The sequence below is a fragment of the Pseudophryne corroboree genome, chromosome 3, assembly GCF_028390025.1.
Source record: "Pseudophryne corroboree isolate aPseCor3 chromosome 3, aPseCor3.hap2, whole genome shotgun sequence".
Classification (NCBI taxonomy): domain Eukaryota; kingdom Metazoa; phylum Chordata; class Amphibia; order Anura; family Myobatrachidae; genus Pseudophryne; species Pseudophryne corroboree.
In genome coordinates, this window is record NC_086446.1 from 322,312,988 (window position 1) to 322,332,103 (window position 19,116).

Sequence of the window (19,116 nt, forward strand, 5' to 3'; positions counted from 1 at the left end):
TCAGGCTAAAGATGATAGCGCATTAAGATAGCGATCAACACTCAGGTTTGGGAGGAATATCTTAAGGTTCTAAAAGGAGCGTGTATTGCATGAGCGGAATGCCGGGGGGGCGGGGGGGGGGGGGGGGGGGGCAGTGCGCAATAAGTTTCCTGCGCTCGCTGCACTGCAGGCTCGGTGGCAACCACACTCTATGGGTGTCGTGGACACCCACGAGTGGGAATAGTCCCTGTTGGTCGGTATGCCCACTGTCGGGATAGTGAGGGGGCGGGATGTAGGGGGAGGTAATGTGATCGGCGGTCACATAACTAAATCCCGTGTAAACAATTTTCTGCTGTAATATCTACTGACAGCAGTGTAGGTACCATACACTGGATCTGAGAAAAGCACTAGACGGATTCATTAAAAGTGCACTTTTAATTGATGCCCTAGAACAAACAAAATCTGAGACAATGAAAATAATAAAGTAAGCGTAAAGAAATAAATTAAAAAAACTGGCAAAACAGTGTTGAATGTTGAATGTGAACATGAGTGATGTACTCAGCAAAATCTGGAATCTCTATCTATGATCTAGAACCGTGTAGTCCGTATGCTAAATACTAATATGAAATCCTGCTGTTTTTAGCAGGGATTAGGCGTGAGTTCTCTCTGTACCCATATTTAGATGTGTGGTTATGGAACTAATGACATAGTCCATTTATGAATAGTCCATTTATGTGCAGATTGGTCATGGTTATATATAGTGAGGAGAGGAATAAACACTGGGGGACATTTATGAGGTATACAAACACAGGAGTAAAACATGGAGTTATGTGAGAATCTATAACTTAAATTGTCACCCTTGTCTGTCTTTGGTGAACTTTTATGGGTGGATGAATGTTTATCAATATATAGAGGAAACAAAGGAATACTGACTGTAGCAGGTGAGGAAATGTCTGTGCACGTACATGACAGGGATACTCTGGTTTGTACTGGGACTCTCTCACTCACCTGCCCTCCTTTCTCCTGGGAATCACTCTGATGCTTCTCTTGATCATGAGCTGCAAGCAAACATACACAATACATTTCATTTAAGGAAATGAAGAACAGAAAGACATTGAACCTCAGTTATTAAAGCGCACTTGTCACCGACACAGTGGAGGCAGACATTCTGTGAGTTGAACCAATATTCATTAGAATGCAGTCTACTGATTCACCAACAATTCTTGAGGGTATTTTTTAAAACTGGGGGATTTGGGGTGATTTCTTAACCACAACACATTGTCCATACATTGCCAAGTCACTGGATTTATTGTACATTGGTTTTGAGGGTAAAAACTCAAACCGCTGGAGATAAGTGAAAGTAAATCACATGGCGTTTAGCACAAAATACATCTGATATGGGAAATCTACCTTTATTAAAGTAAAAGAATTTCCCCTCACTAGCAATCAGCATCAGTCCCGGCCCCTAGCAATGGGCACTCCCTCCTATGATGTGCTTCTGTGCACCTTTCTATCAGCAAATTGTCCCAGGCAAGTTATGGTCATAGTCAGCAACCATTGCCCTCTACTGAGTGCATCACAGTGATTCTTCCTGTCAGCCGATTGCTCCTTGTTATATTGGTTCACCTACAAAATTCTGCCTCTGCAGTGTGTTAGGGAGAGTGCACATGCAATCTTCTGTATTACAAAGCTTAACAAGCGTATTACTCTTTATCCCAGAACACCACGAAGGGGGACTACATATTATTAACAATGTATTTCACCCCAATAGTGAGACTGGTTTGTCAGAAAGTTCAAGCATCTGCAGCCTAGAAACATTCAATCATGCAAGGTAGAATTTGTAGAACAAAAACTGTTTACTGCTTATCTATGGTCACTGAGCTACAGGGAATGTTGTGTCTTGTTTTACACTTACACCAGTCCAGACCTCTGATCAACTACACATACTGGATAAGATGTTGGTAAGCCCAGTAGGTTATTCGTGCAATAACATGCAGGAGGGATTAAAGAAATATTTAGACGTTAATTAAAAAATGCCTCAATGCTTTAACAATACATTTTTACCTAAATATCACAATAAAACAAGAATAGAATTTGTACTTACTGTTTGGAAAGAAAAGTTTTTTCAGTAGGTAACTAACGTAATCCTATTTAGTATCAAGGAAGCCCACAATATTATTGCATTGTGGATGTTATTGGGGTACACGCGGAGAGCCATAGAAGAGAGATTCAACTATTCAGCAATCAAATGACTACTGTAGTACGCATGTGTGACCGGCGCTTGGGATCCCGCCAGTCAGCATACCGACACCGGGATCCCAGGGATTAGACTGCCGGCGGTGGGGGCGAGCGCAAAAAAGCCCCTTGCTGGCTCGGTGGCAAGCTGCGCTCTCCACAGGTTCTATTCCCACTCTATGGGTGTCGTGGGAATAGTCCCTGTTAGTCGGCATTCCAACTGTTGGGATTTCTAGGCAGCGGGACATAGGCGTTGGTATTGTGACATAACTTCATCCCCACACGATATCAAGCAACTCGTGGGCAGACGCCTATCCATATACTGTACAGTCAAATGATAGATAGATAGATAGATAGATAGATAGATAGATAGATAGATAGATAGATAGATATAGATATAATTCATCTCTGTGCCTAATGCAACCAATTTTAATTTGCCATTTTGGTCAATTTTCAGATCACAGCATATGGTACATTCAGGCCAATTAGGAAATGTTGCTGTGTGTGGCAGATTTAAACTCTGTTAAAAATTAGCCATTGTTACAAAAAAAAAATACTTAAAAAATATTTATAGTTTAGGAAATACAAATACAACTGTCATGAATGTGGCCCGGCTCATACCCTAGACTGGTAATGACAGGTGGGTATACAAGGTAGTGAGACAGAGAGATCAGTACAGTACAAGAATACTTGCTGCATGCTCTCAGCATTTATTATGATTAAGCTGTTGTGTATTTGTAGATTACTACGAGCTATTTTAGTTCATGTATTCAATCATCTTTTATTTATATTCCCCAAGTTTATATCCAATAGGATGTTTACTTTTCACAGTGCTTGGATATAGGTGTCCCAAAATACAGTTTATGGTCTGCATGGGGGGAAGTTTTACTGGTGGCATCACGGAAGCTGTAGATCTTATGCTCTGCAGCTGAGCTGCTCCAGCTATTTACACAATTATACGCTGAAAGGTAAATATATATACTATTATATGTTGAAAGGAGTGTATATATATATATATATATATAAAACCAACAATTAGGTCGGCACTCTCACAACACATTTGTTTTACTTTGTTTGTTCACCAGTTTGATATATTTTTTTTGACTGCTCTATACACTTTTTAGTATGTTCCGTGTTGTGCCGTGTGTTTACAGGGTGCCATGGTAACCAGCCGGCGTCCCCCTCCCAGAGAGAGACGTCACCAGCGCTGCGGTTCATCTGTGCGCACAGCGAGGGGAGATGACGTCAGGTGACGCGAGACACCACCTGAGGGCGCGAATGGGATGGCGCGCGCAGTGTTGACGTCATCCGAGTGGGACTGGCGGCGGCCGGAAGCGGAGCATGGCGCCCGGAGCAGACTACACTATTTAAGGTATGTTTTGCACTTTGTACACTTGTTCTTGAAAAAAGTCAATAGACTGAAACGTTGAAAATTGACGCTGTTCGTCTGAATCATTCTTGGTTGTAAGACTTGTGAGTGCCGCCTATCTGCGTGTATATATATATATATATATATATATATACACAGCATATACACAAACACTGGTGTGTACGTGGTGCTCCGCAGTTTCCACGTTGGTTATTCGCAATGGTGCCATTTGTCCAGTCACGATACACCTTCACCACAGTAGCACGTGAGCAGTTCACAAACTGCACTGTTTCAGAAATACTGTCACCCTTGGCCCGAAAGCAGATAATCACCCCTTTTTGCAACTCATATAAACCGCCCCATGACAGCAACAAGTGATATGTGTGCAGACGGCCTATCACACACCTTATATACCCACCAAGCTAGCGCACAACATACTTCATGGGCTACGTGTCGCTGACATCAAATGCAGGAGGTGGTCATAATAATGTACGACTGTGTGTATATACTTTTTTCTTTTATATGTGTATATAAATATATATATATATATATGTATATATAAATTATATGAGATATATATATATATATATATTTATAGTATTGTATTATGATTCGATCTCAATATATCAGATATCAGTTTTTATTGCAAGTGATGTTTGTTTGAAGCAAGCAAAGAACTTCTCACCCAAGAGATTCCATTTAGATTTTTGAATTAATAAAACAACTGAAAATAAAAGGTGTGGTTATTAAATAAGTAAAACATCTACTTAACAAAACTCCTACAGGAAGAAAATGGTTTTAGTTGATTTATATGAAGTCTGCATCTACCAAAAATGTAGGTAAATTGATATAAATTATTATTATTATTATTATTATTATTATTATTATTATTATTATATAGGTGTTGTCCCTACTTTTCTCGTTAGGACACAGTTTCCCAAACTCTGCCAATAAATTCCAAGTTTGAAGGATATCCATGTTTGAGCACAGGTGACTTATTTAGTATCTCAGTCAATCTGATTTAACCGTCTGAACTCAAACATGGATGTCTTTAAAATCTGCGCAGTATACCTTGTACATGACTGCTCCTATAAAAAACCTCAGAGTTCGGCTGGCATCCCACATGGCCGCCAAACTCGGACTTCATTACATTCCATGGACTGTAACGGCAGAGTTTGGGAAACTGCATTAGGAATTTGTGAAGATTATCACAGAAAAATGTTTGATTCCTTGGCATAGCAGTCCTATTTTTGTCTAATCATTTGGCTGAATCTTCAATGTTGAACTTATAAAGCGGGAATGGAAACCACTGTCACATTCATTTCCACACTATTTGTAGGGCGTTGGGTATGGGATCCTGGCACCAGGATCCCATCCGCCAGAATACCAGCAGCAGGGTGAGTGCTGGCAAGCCCCTTGCGGGCTCGGTGGTTCAACAGGTTCTATTCTCACTCTATGGGCGGTATTCAATCTTTTCACCCTCTTCCACACCCGTTCTGTTTCAGCTGACGGGTGTGGTATAATCATTTCAGCTCGCTACCCCTGGTGGTAGCGAATTCACCCAACCCTTTACGCAGCTAAACCTAATTACTATGGGCGCAATAAGATCGATAACAGGGATCACTTTAGAAAGGAGATTGGGTGTGATATATCATTTGAATACCGCCTTATGGGTGTTGTGGACACCCACAAGTGGGAATAGCCCATTAGGCAGAATTCCATCTGTCGGCATTGTCAGCGGTCGGGATTCCGGCGTCGGTATCCTGACCACCAGGGTCCCCGACTGGCGGCAATGTAACTGTATCTCTTTGTAGGCGTATCTTGTATAACTCACACGTTACTAAATTTCTTCAGCATCTGAGGAGTTTCTAGGCTATGCAATGATTACAGTAAAAATACTTCTCAAATAAATCACAATGAAAAAAATTAAATAATCCAATCTAACAAACAACAAAAGTGAGCAGTTCATTTTGCTTATGTATAAGGAAGCAATTGTCATGCCCCTCTTGTCCATCAGCATGAACTCAAAATTAATGTAATCAGGAACACTTTGTACTGATCAACACAAAATAACGCAAAAAATGGTTAATGCATTTCTAAACAGGAGATTCATCATGAAGTTCAAAGTACATTTAAAACAAATCAGAGAAAAGGATTTTGAAAAGCAACAAACAGGAAAAAGATAGAAACATTGTAATGAAATTAATAATACTTGAGCACTGTCAGGGCCATCATATAAAATTCTAGAAATTACAGTGCGTCCGGAAAGTATTCACAGCGCTTCACTTTTTCCACATTTTGTTATGTAACAGCCTTATTCCAAAATGGAATAAATTCATTTTTCCCCTCAAAATTCTACACACAACACCCCAGAATGACAACGTGAAAAAAAAAAATTTAGATTTTTTTTCTAATTTATTAAAAATAAAAAACTAACAAATCACATGTACATAAGTATTCACAGCCTTTGCCATGAAGCTCAAAATTGAGCTCAGGTGTATCCTGTTTCCACTGATCATCCTTGAGATGTTCCTACAGCTTAATGGGAGTCCACCTGTGGTAAATTCAGTTGATTGGACATGATTTGGAGAGGCACATACCTGTCAATATAAAGTGGGTGTAGTACGGGTGACCGGCGGTCTCCTGACCGCCGGTCACCTTACCGACGCCGGGATCCCGGCAGCATACCGACGCCGGAATCCCGGCGGGGAGGGGCGAGTGCAGCAAGCCCCTTGCGGGCTCGCTGCGCTCGCCACGCTGCGGGCTCGGTGGCAACCTGCGGTCGCCACGGGTTCTATCCCCACTCTATGGGTGTCGTGGACACCCACGAGTGGAAATAGTCCCTGTTGGTCGGCATGCCGACCATCGGGATAGTGAGCCGTCGGGCTCACGGAGGAGGTCATGTGACTGTCGGTCAGCCGACCGGCGGTCACATGACTACCACCCATATAAAGTCCCACACTTGACAGTGCATGTCTGAGCACAAACCAAGCATGAAGTCAAAGGAATTGTCTGTAGACCCTCGAGACAATCACAAATCTGGGGAAGGGTACAGAAAAATATCTGCTACTTTGAAGGTCCCAATGAGCACAGTGGCCTCCATCATCTGTAAATGGAAGAAGTTTGGAACCACCAGGACTCTTCCTAGAGCTGGCCGGCTGTCTAGACTGGGCAATCGGGGGAGAAAAGCACTAGTCAGGGAGGTGACCAAGAACCTGATGGTCACTCTGTCAGAGCTACAGCATTTCTCTGTGGAAAGAGGAGAACCTTCCAGGAAGACAACCATCTCTGCAGCAATCCACCAATCAGGCCTGTATGGTAGAGTGGCCAGACGGAAGCCACTCCTTAGTAAAAAGCACATAGCAGCCCGCCTCGAGTTTGCCTAAATGCACCTGAAGGACTCTCAGACCATGAGAAGCAAAATTCCCTGGTCTGATGAGACAAAGATTGAACTCTTTGGCGTGAATGCCAGGCGTCATGTTTGGAGGAAACCAGGCACCGCTCATCACAAGGCCAATACCATCCTTACAGTAAGGCATGGTGGTGGCCGCATCATGTTGTGGGGATGTTTTTTAGCGGCAGGAACTGGGAGACTAGTCAGGATAGAGGGAAAGATGAATGCAGCAATGTACAGAGACATCCTGGATGAAAACCTGCTCCACAATGCTCTTGACTTCAGACTGGGGCGACGGTTCATCTTTCAGCAGGACAACGACCCTAAGCACACAGCCAAGATATCAAATGAGTGGCTTCAGGACAATTCTGTGAATCTCCTTGAGTGACCCAGCCAGAGCCCAGACTTGAATCCGATTGAACATCTCTGGAGAGATCTGAAAATGGCTGTGCACCGACGCTTCCCATCCAACCTGATGGAGCTTGAGAGGTGCTGCAAAGAGGAATGGGTGAAACTTCCCAAAGATAGGTGTGCCAAGCTTGTGGCATCATATTCAAAAAGAGTTGAGGATGTAATTGCTGCCAAAGGGCATCAAGTATTGAGCAAAGGCTGTGAATACTTATGTACATGTGATTTCTTAGTTTTTTATTTTTTATAAATTTGCAAAAATCACAAAAAAAATGTTTTCACGTTGTCATTATGGGGTATTGGGGGTCATTCCGAGTTGATCGCTAGCTGCCGTTGTTCGCAGCGCAGCGATCAGGCTAAAAATCAGCATTTCTGCGCATGAGTACGGGCCACAGTGCGCACACGCGACGTACTTTCACAAAAAACTATGCAGTTTTACACAAGGTCGAGCGACTCTTTTCTGTCGCTCTGTTGATCGGTGAGTGATTGACAGGAAGTGGGTGTTTCTGGGTGGTAACTGACCGTTTTCCAGGAGTGTGCTAAAAAACGCAGGCGTGCCTGGGGAAACAGGGGAGTGGCTGGCCGAACGCAGGGCGTGTTTGTGACGTCAAAGCAGGAACTAAACAGACTGAAGTGATCGCAAGGAAGGAGTAGGTCTGCAGCTACTCTGAAACTGCTTGAAAAAATTTCAGCACAGTTCTGCTAACCTTTCGTTCGCACTTCTGCTAAGCTTAAATACACTTCCAGAGGGCGGCGGCTTAGTGTTTGCACTGCTGCTAAAAGCAGCTAGCGAGCGATCAACTCGGAATGAGGGCCATTGTGTGTAGAATTTTGAGAGAAAAAATGAATTTATTCCATTTTGGAATAAGGCTGTAACGTAACAAAATGTGGAAAAAGTGAAGCGCTGTGAATACTTTCCGGATGCACTGTATGCTATAACTGTTAAGGTGTGCAGAGAAGCGCATCATCCAAAAAAAGAGCAAAAGTTTTAGAATGTTACTTGTTTCAGAGGCTACTAAGAGGCTAAAAGTGGGTATACACTAGACCAGCTTTTTTCAACCGCTGTGCCGCGGCACACTAGTGTGCCACGAGCGGTCTCTAGGTGTGCCGCCGCCCGCCAGGGAGATCCGCTGCCACTAGCCAGAGAGACCAGCCGGCCGCCCGCCACCCGCCGCAATCAATAGCCCGCTCGGGCAGCGCAGCCAGCGCTGTGCACTTCCGCGAGCGGCCTGTGACCTATTGTGACTCATAGGTCACGCAGGCCACGTCGCATTCCTTCCTGGAGTGCCCGCCCGCCTACTGGTCAGTGCTGCTCGTCAATCCGTGTTGCCTTCTCAGCGCTCATCACAGTTGCAGGTATACAGTATATTTAAAAACAAACAAACATGTATTTGTGTGTGGAATTACTGTAGGTGTTTTGATGCAAATACAATGTCAGAAAATACGGGGAGCGCGGACAGGCAGCGAGTGGAATTATTATGGGGGCAGTGAGTAGAATTATTATGGGGCAGGGAGTGGAATTATTATGGGGCAGGGAGTGGAATTATTATGGGGCAGGGAGTGGAATTATTATGGGGGCAGGGAGTGGAATTACTATGTGGAGCAGCATGTGGAATTACTGGGGGAGAAGTGTGTACCATTATTATAAAATTGATATGTTTTATGTTTTATCGACAAACGGGATGCTGGCTGTAAGTATACTGACAGCGGCTTCCCGTCTGTTGGAATCCCAGCAGTGAGTACCCTTGCGGGCTCGCTGCGCTCAGCACACTTCAAGCTAGGTGGCTTGCTTAGCTCACCACAGGTTATATTTCCACTCAGTTTATGGCGTGGACCCACCAACCCGAGTGGGAATACCCTGCAGAGGTCGGGATTCCACTTTTTCCACTTTCACTGGCTGTCGGTATTCCGGCGTCGGTCTCCTGAACGCCGGAATCCCGACAGCCGGTATTTTAACTGCATCCCATTATTATAAATCTGTGGGGGTGGAAGCATTTTTTTTTTTATTACCGCAGGGCCCAATGTATTTGTATTACTTTGGGGGCTAATGTGTTTGTGCTACTGTGGTGGCCAGTGTGTCTGTTTAATTACTATGGGGGCCAATGTTTTTTTCCCCCGTGGGGCACTGATGGTGTGCCTTGGCAATTTTAAAATCTTGCCGGTGTGCCGCGAGTTGAAAAAGGTTGAAAATCACTGCACTAGACTGTATTTTGAAACGATTTGCCACTTTCCGACGGATCGAAACGACAAATCATTAAAACAATCAAGTGTGTACGCACTATCAGCATGCTCCTGCAGTCGTAAGCTACGTCGTCTGGCCGACAGAAATGCAGTATGGCCACCCCCGTTACCATCGGCAAGTGTTGCTGATGCCGGGTCCCCGTCGCTCACAATGTTGGCCTGGGTACCCATCGTCTGTGTACCCAGCTTAACAACTCTTACAAAGTCACAAGAAGATATGGGAGAACTGTCCATGACATAGCAATATCCTGAGCACTTCACAATCTGCATGGGAGTGTGACAATAAGAAAACTCACAAGAAATCTCACCTACAGTTGGGCAGAAAACATGTGGATGACCCTAATATCAAATGAAGGAATATTCCATTGTCTAATGAATTGCTGGCCTCTGCACTAAGTGGTATGGTTGGCAGAAGACTATTACCGAGTCATCCTAAGAATACCCACCATAGCATGACCATAATGTTATGGGAAACCCTCTTTTTATTAAGGACTTGACATCAACACAGAGGGCAAAATGGATAAAGCACACTATAGATAAATCTGTCAGGAAACCTTGCTGCTGTCTGCAAGGAACTTGAGAGATTTATATTCGGACTCCATCTTAAAAAAAATCTATGTCCTGGGGAAGGCTTGCAAATGCCAGACCTCAATCCTATTGAGTATCTGTTGAATTTGATTAAAATAGTTATTCATCAGCAATCCCCATCCAACCGGATGGTTTTCAGCAATATATCTATTTCACCTTTGGGGATCTCCACTGCCTTCTTGGAGATAACAGTTGCCACTGGACATGGAGAAGAACTGCCCTGACTCTTCTTACAGCAGGATGCATGATACTAAGGGAAACACTGGGCTACCCACAGTTACACCATACTGACAGATAACAGCAAAAGTGTCTGTGCCGTACGAAAGCAGACGCCTCCTTTAGAACCATCAGAAAAAGCAAGCTTAGTTGAAATAATAAGAATTTACTTACCGATAATTCTATTTCTCGTAGTCCGTAGTGGATGCTGGGACTCCGTCAGGACCATGGGGAATAGCGGCTCCACAGGAGACAGGGCACAAAAGTAAAAGCTTTAGGATCAGGTGGTGTGCACTGGCTCCTCCCCCTATGACCCTCCTCCAAGCCTCAGTTAGGATACTGTGCCCGGACGAGCGTACACAATAAGGAAGGATTTTGAATCCCGGGTAAGACTCATACCAGCCACACCAATCACACTGTACAACCTGTGATCTGAACCCAGTTAACAGCATGATAACAGCGGAGCCTCTGAAAAGATGGCTCACAACAATAATAACCCGATTTTTGTAACAATAACTATGTACAAGTATTGCAGACAATCCGCACTTGGGATGGGCGCCCAGCATCCACTACGGACTACGAGAAATAGAATTATCGGTAAGTAAATTCTTATTTTCTCTGACGTCCTAGTGGATGCTGGGACTCCGTCAGGACCATGGGGATTATACCAAAGCTCCCAAACGGGCGGGAGAGTGCGGATGACTCTGCAGCACCGAATGAGAGAACTCCAGGTCCTCCTCAGCCAGGGTATCAAATTTGTAGAATTTTGCAAACGTGTTTGCTCCTGACCAAGTAGCAGCTCGGCAAAGTTGTAAAGCCGAGACCCCTCGGGCAGCCGCCCAAGATGAGCCCACCTTCCTTGTGAAATGGGCATTTACATATTTTGGCTGTGGCAGGCCTGCCACAGAATGTGCAAGCTGAATTGTACTACACATCCAACTAGCAATCGTCTGCTTAGAAGCAAGAGCACCCAGTTTGTTGGGTGCATACAGGATAACAGCAAATCAGTTTTCCTGACTCCAGCCGTCCTGGAAACCTATATTTTCAGGGCCCTGACAACATCTAGCAACTTGGAGTCCTCCAAGTCCCTAATAGCCGCAGGTACCACAATAAACTGGTTCAGGTGAAACGCTGACACCACCTTAGGGAGAAACTGGGGACGAGTCCGCAGCTCTGCCCTGTCCGAATGGACAATCAGATATGGGCTTTTGTGAGACAAAGCCACCAATTCTGACACTCGCCTGGCTGAGGCCAGGGCCAACCGCATGGTCACTTTTCATGTGAGATATTTCAAATCCACAGATTTGAGCGGTTTAAAATGTGATTTGAGGAATCCCAGAACTACGTTGAGATCCCACAGTGCCACTGAAGGCACAAAAGGGGGTTGTATATGCAGTACTCCCTTGACAAACTTCTGGACTTCAGGAAGTGAAGCCAATTCTTTTTGGAAGAAAATTGACAGGGCCGAAATTTGAACCTTAATGGACCCCAATTTGAGGCCCATAGACACTCCTGTTTGCAGGAAATGCAGGAATCGACCGAGTTGAAATTTCTTCGTGGGGCCTTCCAGGCCTCACACCACGCAACATATTTTCGCCACATGTGGTGATAATGTTGTGCGGTCACCTCCTTCCTGGCTTTAACCAGGGTAGGAATGACCTCTTCCGGAATGCCTTTTTCCCTTAGGATCCGGCGTTCCACCGCCATGCCGTCAAACGCAGCCGCGGTAAGTCTTGGAACAGACATGGTACTTGTTGAAGCAAGTCCCTTCTTAGCGGCAGAGGCCATGAGTCCTCTGTGAGCATTTCTTGAAGTTCCGGGTACCAAGTCCTTCTTGGCCAATCCGGAGCCACGAGTATAGTTCTTACTCCTCTACGTCTTATAATTCTCAGTACCTTGGGTATGATAAGCAGAGGAGGGAACACATACACCGACTGGTACACCCACTGTGTTACCAGAACGTCCACAGCTATTGCCTGAGGGTCTCTTGTGTTCAGGCGGGACGCCATCATGTCCACCTTTGGTCTTTCCCAACGGTTTACAATCATGTGGAAGACTTCCCGATGAAGTCCCCACTCTCCCGGGTGGAGGTCGTGCCTGCTGAGGAAATCTGCTTCCCAGTTGTCCACTCCCGGAATGAACACTGCTGACAGTGCTATCCCATGATTTTCCGCCCAGCGAAGAATCTTTGCAGTTTCTGCCATTTCCCTCTTGCTTCTTGTGCCGCCCTGTCTGTTTACGTGGGCGACTGCCGTGGTGTTGTCCCACTGGATCAATACCGGCTGACCTTGAAGCAGAGGTCTTGCTAAGCTTAGAGCATTGTTTTATGTGGAGAGAAGTCTCCAGACTTGATCACACTCCCTGGAAATTTTTTCCCTGTGTGACTGCTCCCCAGTCTCTCTGGCTGGCATCCGTGGTCACCAGGACCCAGTCCTGAAAGCCGAATCTGCGGCCCTTTAGTAGATGAGCACTCTGCAGCCACCGCAGAAGAAACACCCTTGTCCTTGGAGACAGGGTTATCCGCTGATGCATCTGAAGATGCGATCCGGACCATTTTTCCAGCAGATCCCACTGAAAAGTCTTGCGTGAAATCTGCCGAATGGAATCGCTTCGTAAGAAGCCACCATTTTTCCCAGGACCCTTGTGCAATGATGCACTGACACTTTTCCTGGTTTTAGGAGGTTCCTGACTAGCTCGGATAACTCCCTTGCTTTCTTCTCCGGGAGAAACACCCTTTTCTGGACTGTGTCCAGAATCATCCCTAGGAAGAGCAAATTGTCGTCGGAAACAGCTGCGGTTTTGGAATATTTAGAATCCACCCATGCTGTCGTAGAACTACTTGAGATAGTGCTACTCCGACCTCCAACTGTTCTCTGGACCTTGCCCTTATCAGGATATCGTCCATTTTCTTTGAAGAAGAATCATCATTTCGGCCATTACCTTGGTAAAGACCCGGGGTGCCGTGGACAATCCAACCGGCATCGTCTGAAACTGATAGTGACAGTTCTGTACTACGAACCTGAGGTACCCTTAGTGAGAAGGGCAAATTGGGACATGGAGGAAGCATCCCTGATGTCCCGGGACACCATATAGTCCCCTTCTTCCTGGTTCGCTATCAGTGCTCTGAGTGACTCCATCTTGATTTGAACCTTTGTATGTAAGTGTTCAAATATTTCAGATTTAGAATAGGTCTCACCGAGCCGTCTGGCTTCAGTACCACAATATAGTGTGGAATAATACCCCTTTCCTTGTTGTAGGAGGAGTACTTTGATTATCACCTGCTGGGAATACAGCTTGGGAATTGTTTCCAATACTGCCTCCCTGTCGGAGGGAGACGTTGGTAAAGCAGACTTCAGGAACCTACGAGGGGGAGACGTCTCGAATTTCCAATCTTTACCCCTGGGATACTACTTGTAGGATCCAGGGGTCCTGTACGGCCCCAGCGTCATGCTGAGGACTTGGCAGAAGCGGTGGAAGGCTTCTGTTCCTGGGAATGGGCTGCCTGCTGCAGTCTTCTTCCCTTTCCTCTATCCCAGGGCAGATATGACTGGCCTTTTGCCCGCCTGCCCTTATGGGGACGAAAGGACTAAGTCTGAAAAGACGGTGTCTTTTTCTGCTGAGATGTGACTTAGGGTAAAAAAGGTGGATTTTCCAGCTGTTGCCGTGGCCACCAGGTCCGATGGACCGACCCCAAATAACTCCTCCCCTTTATACGGCAATACTTCCATGTGCCGTTTGGAATATGCATCACCTGACCACTGTCGTGTCCATAAACATCTTCTGGCAGATATGGACATCGCACTTACTCTTGATGCCAGAGTGCAAATATCTCTCTGTGCTCTATAGTCAATAAAATACTGTCCCTGTCAAGGGTATCAATATTTTCAGTCAGGGAATCCGACCAAGCCACCCCAGCGCTGCACATCCAGGCTGAGGCGATAGCTGGTCGCAGTATAACACCAGTATGTGTGTATATACTTTTTAGGATATTTTCCAGACTCCTATCAGCTAGCTCCTTGAGGGCGGCCGTATCTGGAGACGGTAACGCCACTTGTTTTGATAAGCGTGTGAGCGCCTTATCCACCCTAAGGGGTGTTTCCCAACGCGCCCTAACTTCTGGCGGGAAAGGGTATACCGCCAATAATTTTCTATCGGGGGAAACCCACGCATCATCACACACTTCATTTAATTTATCTGATTCAGGAAAACTACATGTAGTTTTTTCACACCCACATAATACCCTTTTTTGTGGTACTTGTAGTATCAGAAATATGTAACACCTCCTTCATTGCCCTTAACATGTAACGTGTGGCCCTAAAGGAAAATACGTTTGTTTCTTCACCGTCGACACTGGAGTCAGTGTCCGTGTCTGTGTCTATGTCGACCGACTGAGGTAAATGGGCGTTTTAAAGCCCCTGACGGTGTTTGAGACGCCTGGACAGGTACTAATTTGTTTGCCGGCCGTCTCATGTCGTCAACCGACCTTGAAGCGTGTTGACATTATCACGTAATTCCTTAAATAAGCCATCCATTCCGGTGTCGACTCCCTAGAGAGTGACATCACCATTACAGGCAATTGCTCCGCCTCCTCACCAACATCGTCCTCATACATGTCGACACACACGTACCGACACACAGCACACACACAGGGAATGCTCTGATAGAGGACAGGACCCCACTAGCCCTTTGGGGAGACAGAGGGAGAGTTTGCCAGCACACACCAAAACGCTATAATTATACAGGGACAACCTTTATATAAGTGTTTTCCCTTATAGCATCTTAATATATAATCATATCGCCAAATAAGTGCCCCCCCTCTCTGTATTAACCCTGTTTCTGTAGTGCAGTGCAGGGGAGAGCCTGGGAGCCTTCCCACCAGCAGTTCTGTGAGGGAAAATGGCGCTGTGTGCTGAGGAGATAGGCCCCGCCCCCTATTCCGGCGGGCTCTTCTCCCAGTTTTTCTGAGACCTGGCAGGGGTGAAATACATCCATATAGCCTCAGGGACTATATGTGATGTATTCTTTAGCCAGAAAAGGTATTAACATTGCTGCCCAGGGCGCCCCCCCCCAGCGCCCTGCACCCTCAGTGACCGTTGGTGTGAAGTGTGCTGAGAGCAATGGCGCACAGCTGCAGTGCTGTGCGCTACCTCATGAAGACTGAAAAGCCTTCAGCCGCCGGTTTCTGGACCTCTTCTTACTTCGGCATCTGCAAGGGGGTCGGCGGCGCGGCTCCGGTGACCCATCCAGGCTGTACCTGTGATCGTCCCTCTGGAGCTAGTGTCCAGTAGCCTAAGAAGCAAATCCATCCTGCACGCAGGTGAGTTCACTTCTTCTCCCCTAGGTCCCTCGTTGCAGTGAGCCTGTTGCCAGCAGGACTCACTGAAAATAAGAAACCTATCAAAACTTTTACTCTAAGCAGCTCTTTATGAGAGCCACCTAGATTGCACCCTGCTCGGACGGGCACAAAAACCTAACAGAGGCTTGGAGGAGGGTCATAGGGGGAGGAGCCAGTGCACACCACCTGATCCTAAAGCTTTTACTTTTGTGCCCTGTCTCCTGCGGAGCCGCTATTCCCCATGGTCCTGACGGAGTCCCAGCATCCACTAGGACGTCAGAGAAAAATGGGGAAGTTTGGTTGTCAGCAGGTAACTGTTTTAGGATCTCTACAAAGACTGATTAATATTTAATGTCTTCACCTTCTGCTGTCTCTCCCAGTTCCAACTATACTACAGCAGCATTAATCCAACTATACTACAGCAGCATTGGCTGCACATAAATACTAGTCGCCAAAAGCTGCTTTTTTTTTATTGGCGGCTGATAATACTGCTGCCTTACAATAACCTTCCCCACAAGCAGCTACAATTGTTATTCCACTAATGTAAGTGTTCCCCATACCACTTAGAGCGTAAGCTCATTTAGGCAAGGCCATATGTACCTTCTGTTTCATTGTATGGGTCTTGTCTGTGTCATGCGCAATGCCCAGTGTCAGTGCTCTACAGATAAATTATGCCAATGTCACATATAAGAATGGGAGAAAACACTGGTGTCCAACTCTGCAGAACTTCCCCAAATACACTCTTAGGGGGAAATTTACTAAGCTCCCGATTTTGACCGAGATGCCGTTTTTTCATCAAAGTGTCATCTCGGTAATTTACTAAACACTAATCACGGCAGAGATGAGGGCATTCGTAATTTTTTGCAAGTCCAAGTAAAAAATTACGAATGAATACACCATCGGTCAAAACGCGGCTGTTTAAGTATGAATCTCGGTCATTTACTAAGAAGTGCAAAGCAAAAAACAAACAAACACTGCCGTGAAAAATTACAACTCGTAAAAAAGTGCTAAAAAAAACAGACCTTTTTTTTTTTATTCGTGATTGGATAGGCATGCACGGATCCATGAGATCCGTGCATGTATATCAGTGGGAAGGGGTGGGAAAGTGCTTATTTTTTCAAAAAAAAATTGCGTGGGGTCCCCCCTCCTAAGCATAACCAGCCTCGGGCTCTTTGAGCCGATCCTGGTTGCAGAAATATGGGGAAAAAAATGACAGGGGTTCCCCCATATTTAAGCAACCAGCATCGGGCTCTGCGCCTGGTCCTGGTCCCAAAAATACGGGGGACAAAAAGAGTAGGGGTCCCCCGTATTTTTAAAACCAGCACCGGGCTCCACTAGCTGGACAGATAATGCCACAGCCGGGGGTCACTTTTATATAGTGCCCTGCGGCCGTGGCATCAAAAATCCAACTAGTCACCCCTGGCCGGGGTACCCTGGGGGAGTGGGGACCCCTTCAATCAAGGGGTCCCCCCCCCCAGCCACCCAAGGGCCAGGGGTGAAGCCCGAGGCTGTCCCCCCCCATCCAATGGGCTGCGGATGGGGAGGCTGATAGCCTTTGTTGTAAAAGAAAAGATATTGTTTTTAGTAGCAGTACTACAAGGCCCAGCAAGCCTCCCCCGCATGCTGGTACTTGGAGAACCACAAGTACCAGCATGCGACGGAAAAACGGGCCCGCTGGTACCTGTAGTACTACTACTAAAAAAATACCCAAAAAAAGACAAGACACACACACCGTGAAAGTATAATTTTATTACATACATACACACATACATACATACTTACCTTAAGTTCCCACGCAGGTCGGTCCTCTTCTCCAGTAGAATCCAAGGGGTACCTGTTGAAGAAATTATACTCACGAGATCCAGGGGTCCAGGCTCCTCGGGAAATCCAGGGGTAATCCACGTACTTGAAAAAAAAAAAAAAAAACGGTGTCCCGACCACGAACTGAAAGGGGACCCATGTTTGCACATGGGTCACCTTTCCACGAATGCCAGAAACCCACTCTGACTTCTGTCTAAGTGGGTTTCTTCAGCCAATCAGGGAGCGCCACGTTGTAGCACTCTCCTGATCAGCTGTGTGGTCCTGTCCTCACTGACAGGCAGCACACGGCAGTGTTACAATGTAGCGCCTATGCGCTACATTGTAACCAATGATGGGAACTTTCTGCCCTGCGGTTGACCTAAAGTGACGTCACCGCTGAGCAGAAAGTTCCCATCATTGGTTACAATGTAGCGCATAGGCGCTACATTGTAACACTGCCGTGTGCTGCCTGTCAGTGAGGACAGGACCACACAGCTGATCAGGAGAGTGCTACAACGTGGCGCTCCCTGATTGGCTGAAGAAACCCACTTAGACAGAAGTCAGAGTGGGTTTCTGGCATTCGTGGAAAGGTGACCCATGTGCAAACATGGGTCCCCTTTCAGTTCGTGGTCGGGACACCGTTTTTTTTTTTTTTTTCAAGTACGTGGATTACCCCTGGATTTCCCGAGGAGCCTGGACCCCTGGATCTCGTGAGTATAATTTCTTCAACAGGTACCCCTTGGATTCTACTGGAGAAGAGGACCGACCTGCGTGGGAACTTAAGGTAAGTATGTATGTATGTATGTGTGTATGTATGTAATAAAATTATACTTTCACAGTGTGTGTGTCTTGTCTTTTTTTGGGTATTTTTTTAGTAGTAGTACTACAGGTACCAGCGGGCCAGTTTTTCCGCCGCATGCTGGTACTTGTGGTTCTCCAAGTACCAGCATGCGGGGGAGGCTTGCTGGGACTTGTAGTACTGCTACTAAAAACAATATCTTTTCTTTTACAACAAAGGCTATCAGCCCCCCCCATCCGCAGCCCATTGGATGGGGGGGGACAGCCTCGGGCTTCACCCCTGGCCCTTGGGTGGCTGGGGGGGGGGACCCCTTGATTGAAGGGGTCCCCACTCCCCCAGGGTACCCCGGCCAGGGGTGACTAGTTGGATTTTTGATGCCACGGCCGCAGGGCACTATATAAAAGTGACCCCCGGCTGTGGCATTATCTGTCCAGCTAGTGGAGCCCGGTGCTGGTTTTAAAAATACGGGGGACCCCTACTCTTTTTGTCCCCCGTATTTTTGGGACCAGGACCAGGCGCAGAGCCCGATGCTGGTTGCTTAAATATGGGGGAACCCCTGTCATTTTTCCCCCCATATTTTTGCAACCAGGATCGGCTCAAAGAGCCCGAGGCTGGTTATGCTTAGGAGGGGGGACCCCACGCATTTTTTTTAATTATTTTACAGTGTTTAATTAAAAAAAAAAAAAAAAATAAACCCCAGCACGGATCACACAGATCCGGCCGAGATTGATTGTAAAAAAAGTCGGCAGTGT

The 19,116-nt window shown here is 46.1% G+C and overlaps 1 protein-coding gene across 11 annotated transcripts in view; it reads right to left on the reverse strand.

Annotated features, from left to right (window-relative positions):
- LOC135055432 (microtubule-associated protein tau-like) overlaps window positions 1–19,116 on the reverse strand; it is a 151,291-nt gene that overhangs the window by 45,979 nt on the left and 86,196 nt on the right. For all 11 annotated transcript variants that reach the window (XM_063959494.1, XM_063959493.1, XM_063959492.1 and 8 more), the window contains one exon: window positions 988–1,037. In XM_063959494.1, the coding sequence (XP_063815564.1) occupies window positions 988–1,037 (50 nt within the window). The remainder of the gene's footprint in view (window positions 1–987; window positions 1,038–19,116) is intronic.